At 37.9% G+C, this 8,417-nt stretch overlaps 1 protein-coding gene across 1 annotated transcript in view; it reads right to left on the bottom strand.

Moving 5' to 3' along the window:
- Positions 1-338: 338 nt before the first annotated feature.
- Hhla2 (HERV-H LTR-associating 2) overlaps positions 339-8,417 on the bottom strand; it is a 13,397-nt gene continuing 5,318 nt past the window's right edge. The window contains 5 exon segments of the mRNA XM_029470318.1: positions 339-440; positions 2,776-2,876; positions 3,696-3,882; positions 3,884-3,957; positions 6,556-6,898. Coding sequence (XP_029326178.1) covers positions 339-440; positions 2,776-2,876; positions 3,696-3,882; positions 3,884-3,957; positions 6,556-6,898 — 807 coding nt within the window.

Raw genomic sequence — 8,417 nt, forward strand, 5'->3', positions numbered from 1 at the left:
TCTCTCTCTCTCTCTCTCTCTCTCTCTCTCTCTCTCTCTCTCTCTCTCTTTCCCATCCCCCCTTCTCTGCCTCATGCTTTTGGATGAGGGTATAAGCTCTCAGCTATTGCTCAGTGTCATGCCTACTTGTCTGCTATGATATTTACCTCTGAAACTGTAAGTCCTTCAGTAAACTGTTTTCTATACATTGCATTGGTCATGATATCTTAGAGCATTAACAGAAATGTAAATAAGACAGAGTTGGTACCAGGGTATGGGCTCTTACCTTGACAAGCCTGGTAATGCTGATTTATTCTTGAAGAAATGGAGAAGACTTGGGATTTGGACTATGAAAATGGTTAAACACTGAAAGCAGGACTTAATGGGTTATCATAGGAGTAATTTGGAAGATAAGACTTCACCCCAAATCCAGCAACTTTGTGGGGAGAGCCTTCTTCTAACTTCACAACAAATGAAAGCTTATGCAACTGACATTCAAGGAGCAGGGCAGACTTCATCCAAGCACACAGCAGAACTTGGCAGCATTAGCCAGGTGGATCCGGCTTTAGAGTTGTGAAGGACTAAGAGGTTAAGGAATTTCCTTTTGCCATTAAAGAAAACTGCTGAAACCAGACATGTAGCAGGGGACTCCCAGCATGGTGGCCTAGAAAGGCCACTGGATAAAGCTCAGAAGGTGAAGCCTGGATTATGTTGGAGTTCCAAGATGCTGCAAATGCTAGAGTCATGAGATATCTACCAAGGAATGCTACTTACAGGGAGTGGAACAATTCCAAAAGAGTGAAGCATTTTTGCAGTCAACAAAGCTAGAAACGCAGAGCCATCTAAGCCCGTTGGCATCATACTTAAAGGATTTGGAGTTTACCCTATTGTGTTTCAGTCCTGAATTTACAGCAGTTTACACTTAAAAGGTTGTCTTGAGTCTCAGAAAAGACTGAACTTTTAAACAGAAGACTGAAGATTTTTGACATAGGACTGAATGCACTTGGCACTGCAATATGGCCATGCACCTTTAGGTGTTAGGGAATGGAATGTGGTAGTTTGAATGTGAATAGCCTTCATAGGCTCCTATATTCGAATGCTTGGTCCCCAGTTGGTGGAACTGTTTAAGAAGAGTTAGGAAATGTGGCTTTGTTGGAGGAGGTGGGCTTTGAGATTTTAAAAGCACACCATTCCCAGTTACATTATCTCACTTGTCTCTTCTATCTATCTATCTATCTATCTATCTATCTATCTATCTATCTATCTATCTATCTATCTATCTATCTACCTATCTGCCTCCTGGTGGACCAGATGCAAGCCTTCAGCCACTGCTCCAGCATCATGCAAACCTATCTATTGGTATAAATCCTACCAAAATGTCCATGAGCTCTAATACTCTGCAACTGTGAACCCAAATTAAATGCTTTCTTTCATGAGTTGCTTTGGTCATGGTGAAAAGAGAACCAAGAAAGCAGGTCTCAGTTAAAAATTCATATCTAGTACCATGACTGTTCATCCTGATCTCTTCTTTGCTGGGATATTCCTGTTACAAGCCTCTTCTTGAGGAATGTGGGCAGAATTTCTCCAGGCTGCACTGGACAGAGCTTATTTGAGAATAAGAGGTTTTGGGAAAAAAATCTTTTCCGGAGCTGGAATTGCCCTGATGCTTTACTTTTGGTGAACTGAAATCTAAATTTCTGCTTAAGGAGATGGGGCATATGTAGTATTCCGACAGCAACTTCCTGATTGTTTTTATACTCCAAAATGAATCCAATATGAGGCAACGGTTTTAAAAATAGAATTTGGGCTTCACTGCATTTTACATAAAACTAACACCCTTATTGGGGAGAAAAAATAGGAATTATAAATGCATCCTTATTTTTCCATTCTGTATCATCAAAAGGAATTTTATCACTGAGCATTGAAGCTTTCCTTGAAGATCACATAACACATGGACAGCTAAAGATTCTTGAGACACATAATAATTTTCATAATATCAAATATCCTTTTTAAGGGGCGAAAGAGAACTGTTAGGGTTTTTTCTGTGCCAAGGTCATAGAGGAAGGGTGGGAAAATCAACCACCGCACCCAGCAAGGCATCTTCATGGCCTACATTCTTTGACTCTGGTTAGTAGACTAGAACCATTCCTTATAAACAGAGATTTTGGCAACTGGCAGTAGTGAAAAATGAGCAGACCCAGGTGCATCAAGAATGTGCTCCATATATTATGTGGTCATTGTTTTCACTAAATTAATAGACAGTGCGATGTTTCCCAGCATCCAGCAGTACCCAATTCTAATTTCCCCTGTGCCTACAACTTCAGCTCCTAAACCAAGATATATAGGGTATATATGACACAGGGCAGTGAGCAGAAATTGGAGGTATTTAACTTAGAACCACCAAAATGTGCATGTGACCCTTCATTGAAAAACACAGAAACAATAAAAAAAAAGAAATCTTCTGCAAATAATTGATCAAAAGATGCTGTGTCTCCTACCACCATTAGTAAACAGTTTGAAAAGTCTTAAGGAACCTTTGTTGTAACATCCAAAATGCATTAGCCAATCCTATTTGCATCTTACCTACATGCAGCCCGTGGACAGTGAGAAAAGTATACTCAGTTGCAGAAACATTACACAAGTATTCCTCACTATCTCACACATGAAGATCTCTCAAAGTCATGAAGAACTGTGATGTATCAGCTCTTTATTCCATGAGAATTGAAGGTTAGTAGCCATTGCATCCTGTGATGAGCTTATATTCCAATCCAAGATGGAATATCTCCCATTTCCTACCTCAGACCCAGGAACATGGAAATCTTGATTTGGTCAAGAAAAATTGCTCCTGACTCTACACCAGAGTGAAATGGATTCAGTTTGATTTCTCCAGTGAGTACCTAACAACAGAAACAAAAAGTAAACAATAAGTGAAGACAAACTGTTAGGTGAATTTTCTAAATTATCCTTGTGATTAGGAAGGAATGCAAGTGGTAATACTTATGTTTGTGGGAAAAGCTTTCTGATACTTGTATTCTAGGATTACATAACAAGAAAATCTGTCCTTATTCTATTTTATTTACTTTATTCTATTTTTTTCCCTCTAAAACTAGATCAGACCTTCAAGTTGCTCTGGGATGAGGTCTTCCAGAGGGAAAGGTCCTGGATCATAATTTCTTCAACCTGAAGAATCGCTTTGAAACATTGCACCTACTGTTAAGTCTGGCAACCAGTGTCCACATGGTAGAAGGATAGCGCCAACTCCCACAAATTATTCTCTGACTTCCACAGGCACATTGTCACATTACATTCCCCAAATATGTATAGTAAAAAGTATTTTTGAAAATTAATGTTCAAAACTCAGCAATAGTAATAGTCCAAGTTAATAAATCTTAAAACTGGGGAGAATCAGAACTTGTAATCTTTTAAGAGATATGTATTCCTATGCATATAGGAAATCCTATTTGGGGGAGGAGCCATAGAGAGATAAACAAAAAAATTCATGGACAGATTTCCTGTGTTTTTACTCAGTGTAAAACACCTTATAAGGTAGGTACTTCTATTTTATGAATAGGAGCTGATGCTCAAAACCAATGTAGCCAAATTATCCCTGCTGCAGATGGGTTTTTCTTTCTTGGTTTTTTTCTTCACAGATTCTTTCCAAGCACCTCCCAGCCTTGGACATAGCACCTGTACACAAAACATCGAATGGAGCCCACCTGCAAATTCCCACTCTCTTCTCCATATTTGCTTTAGAAGAGAATGTTCAATAGCATACTCAAAAGATGAATTTGATCCTGTAAGATTACTTTTAATATGAAATGGACCAGGAGCCCCAGTTTCTTCTGAACTGTTTTCAGACACACCTGTATTGTCCATTTTCTAGGTAATATGTGAATGAGGATAAAACACCCAGGATACTGCATACCAGAAAGATCTCTATATTCCTCTTTACATATTTCATTACAGGTCTGTGGAAAGCTGCACAAGAGAAAGAATAGTCTATGAAGAAATGTGGCCAGTAGCTTCCTTATCAATACCTATGTAATAACAGCTAATCTCTATGAGCAAGATCTCTCAGTTACTTAAAGTCAAACAAAAACTATAAAAGCTTAATATCAGGTATTGTTACCCATGAAGAAAAGAAACAATATGCTTAGGTTCACAACAAATAACAATTTCTATTCTCTAAACTTACCTGACAAAATTAGTGGCCTCACTGAGTAAGAAAATAGAGTCAAAATCAGTAAAGTTCAAGTAGCACTCTGTACTCTTTAGCTACTGACTCTTCCTATTTGAGTCTTGTTTTTTAACATACAATTCTGAATCAATATATAAAACAGTTAAAAGAGTCAGAGGAAGAAGGAGTAAGAAATATATAAGACAACATATTAGAAAATTTCCTCCCAAAGCACACAATACAGTACAGAATACTGTTATACAAAATACCCTCTGTAGAGAGAATCTGTTAAAAGCAATGTCTGTCGATAAAAAAACTGATGGCCCGTGAGTTAAGGCAGGAAATAGGAGATGGGACACTGGAAGGACGAGAGAAGGTTCTGGGAAATAGCAAGAGAATAAAAGGAGACACGGGGAGATTCAAGGGAGTAGTGGAGGAGGTTAAGGTAAACCAGCAGGTAGCAGAACTCAGGTCAGAATAAGGAGAGATTCAAGTGAGATGCTGAGGAGACAGGAATGAAGAAGTGGAACAGGACTAAAGAGAGGTAAATAACCAAGTGGTGGACAGAATATTTTAAATGGGTTAAATAAGTTATGAGCTAGTCAGGGGATGAGCCAAAGCTTTGGGCCTAGGGATTTATTAATAAATAATCTCATGGTTGTCATTCTGGGAGCCAGGGCTGGGAAAGAAAACTTAGAATTTAATTTTTTTAAATTTACAACCCTCGCTGTACTACACACTTACACACACTCATGCTCACTTGACAGTATACCTCAGAAACAGTGTAATTTATCTTCTGGCCTATACAGAAACTATTACCATAGAATAGTCACATGATGCTTATGGTTTCCTAATGCATATGAAAGCAGTTCTATATTATATATAGTCACTTACATATACAATATCCTTATAATTGCTTTCTTTCATTTGAAACAGGTACTTTTCATGGAGTCCAGTCTGGCCTCAAGCCATGTATCCAACTTTTTCAGTCTCCCTAATACTAGAATTACAAGTGTATGTCAGTGCACTATGCTCTGTAATAGCACTATACCTTGAAAACCAGGCTCATTCATAAATGGGAAATCTATACAACTCTCCCCTCAATGCTCAGTGATCATTATGGAGGAAGGGACAGAAAGAATAGAAGCCAGAGGTTGGGATGACTGTAGCAAAACAGTGTCTTCAGGACCTGGCAAAACAATTGCAGCCATGAACTTTCAGGAACTATGGTTGCCTGCACAAAACCTACCGAACATCAAGCCATTCAATATTCCAGAATAGGGAAGACAAGGCACATGAACTTCCATGCCTAGTTGAGGAATTACTGACAGTTGATACTGGCTTGGGAAGGGGTAGGTTTTGTTAGGAGTATGACCCCCCCCCCCCCGTAGGTTGGCCATGCTGTAATTGATAGCCCCACATTCATACATGTATGAGCAGCACTGATTAGATTCAATAGGTTATTTAGAAATAAATAAATAAATTTAAATTTGGGAAGGGTACATAGGTACAAGAGAAGCTGGAAATAGGGAACGGGGATTAGATATGATAAAAATACCTTTCATACCTATATAAGTTAAAATAATGCATGTTAAAATAACAAAATACAACTGCATTAATAGTAAGTTCATAATAGTGCAAGAATGACTGTGAAACAAAGAATACTGTCTAACATACCACATGAGATCAGCACACTCATCGTTAACATTACCATATCAACAAGAATTCTTGGTAGTATAATTAATTATGAATAGGCAATGAAACTATCTCAGTGGTTTCATATGTTTTAATTAGACGCCAGTTCAATTAAACACGGACTTGACCATTGGCAACCATGAATACATTAATCATATAATATGGCTAGAATTACATTATAGTTACTACAGAGTGGATAAAATCAAATAATATCAACAGTAACTTTATTTGAATTACAAAAAGGCTATTTAAATTTAATTTGGTATTTCTAGTCACCATGTTGGAAGAAATTTTTAAGACTGATGATATTCAGTGCTAATAGATCTACAGGGGAAATAATTGTTCTTCTGCTGCTGATGTCATTGGAAAACTAAAATCTTACCTCTGCTACTTTTATTTCAGATAATTTGTCATTGTTTTCTACAACTATAAAGACACACATCACAACAGAGTCTGTGATGGCAAACTCTGGAAGTCCCAAATACCACTAATAGGGGAAATGGTTATATTAATCATTATGTGCCCATACTATGAGATATTATGCAATGGGAACTGTCTATGATATTAAGCATTAAAACAATGAAGCAGATGTATAGGAATTGAGTTTAAAGGAAGATACTAGAATATCAAGTTTAAAAAAAAGCTGTTTCAGAACTGTATCAAATTATATTATTGGGGTTACTAAAATTTACATACCCATTTACCTCCCACTTTTAGCATAACTTTGATTCTGACATTTTCTTTTCCCACATAGCAGATATAAATTCTTTCATCCAGAACGCTGAATCTTTTGACAATAAGAGAGACATTCTCATCGTGAACTTCACTATGAAAGAGGGAGGTCCTGTTTGCATATCTTAGATACTGTGTCTCCAAGTGATCTATGCCATGATAGTTACTGTGAACATGGTTTTATTGATTTTTCAAGTAAATTACAACTTGAGACCCACTCTTAAATGGGCAAGAGAGAACTACATCTTCATCATATTGTCCAGGAATGTGTTGCTCATTATTACTAATAAGGTGGCTGAAGATGGCTAGGAATGTCTATCATTAGGAACAGAGATAAAATGAAAAGGGTTAGTGACAGGTGCTTGTCAGGGCTTATGTCCCCTGGACTATCTGAGTGAACCTCCACTCAGAATAGCCTGATGACCACATCTTCCAAAAGCCCTGGCTTGGTAGTCATTGGAAACAAGCCCTGACTGTGATGGAGTATCTTCCCCTTTAGTTGCATATCTAATTGAATCAAAGTAACGGTGAGATTGGCAACTGTCCAAAGCATAAGCATATTAGTTTCTAACCCACTTGTCCAACAACAGAGAGAGTCTGTCTCTCTCCAAATCACTACTGTAGTACAAGAAAGATTGAATATGATTGAATTCAGCATTGATAACTCCTGTTATATTAATAGTTTTTGAAATTAGCTAGAGCCACATGGCCTTAAAACTGAGGGAAAAATTAGTTTTACAGAGTCAATAAGTATATGGAGCATTTAGAAGACAGTTCTTGGTTCAACAATCTGTTAGTAGTCTGAAAGCTAGTCTCAGCCCAAGACAACATGGGCCAGGAGATCAAAAAGAGAAATGAAGTAATATATTGACTTTGTCTTTAGAATATGTATTATGTTTATTATTTTTCATCATAGTGAGAAAACGCCTGATAAAAAGCAACCTAAGGCAGAAAATATTTATTTGAGCACATTGTTTCATAGGACTCAGTCCATGCTGGATAACTCTATTGTCTCTGGGTCTGAAGTGAGGCAAAACTTCATAACGATAGGAACATCTGCCAGAGGAAACAGACAAAAGGAGAGGAGACAAAAGTAAGGTACAACTCCTAAGGATATACACAACGTCCTATTCCTGCCAGTGAAGCCCTTGTTCAGTGTGGTCTGCAATAGCCATACCTTCAGCTTCAATTAAGTGATTTTATTAAGCACATAACAAACAAAAGTAAAAATACAAGTACAAACAGCAGGTAGACAAAAACCACGGGCCGAGAGCAAAGTGTCATCACTCAGGTGCATATAACATCAAACAGAAATAACTACAGAAGTCTGAGGGACAGAGTACACAGAGCTAACACTATCGCATCCCTGCTGGAATTCCCGACTGAGGGTCTCTCCATTGATAAACTCCTTTTTCCACTGGAGGCATTTTTATATCATGGGATAAACAATAGTAATATCTGTAAAGAATGGTTTGCCTTCTATCTGTTCTTAAGAACACAATGTTTTTAATGTGTTCATCTGCTTGTTCCCTCCCTGTTATGGAGATCCAAGTAGCCAGCCTGACTCAGGACAGGATTTTAGAGGGCACATACTAAAACCATGCCTGAGTCTTACACAAAAAGGGTCTCTACACTCTCAGAACCAAGTTTCAAAAAACAAACAAACAAACAAACCTTAAGTAGTGCACTGTTAGGTCTTAGAAGTTCTGGAAATCAGTCTGCCGGTTCCTCAGAAAATTGGACATAGTACTACCGGAGGATTCCGCAATACCTCTCCTGGGCATATATCCAGAAGATGTCCCAACCGGTAAGAAGGACACATGCTCTACTATGT

The sequence above is a fragment of the Mus caroli genome, chromosome 16, assembly GCF_900094665.2.
Source record: "Mus caroli chromosome 16, CAROLI_EIJ_v1.1, whole genome shotgun sequence".
Classification (NCBI taxonomy): domain Eukaryota; kingdom Metazoa; phylum Chordata; class Mammalia; order Rodentia; family Muridae; genus Mus; species Mus caroli.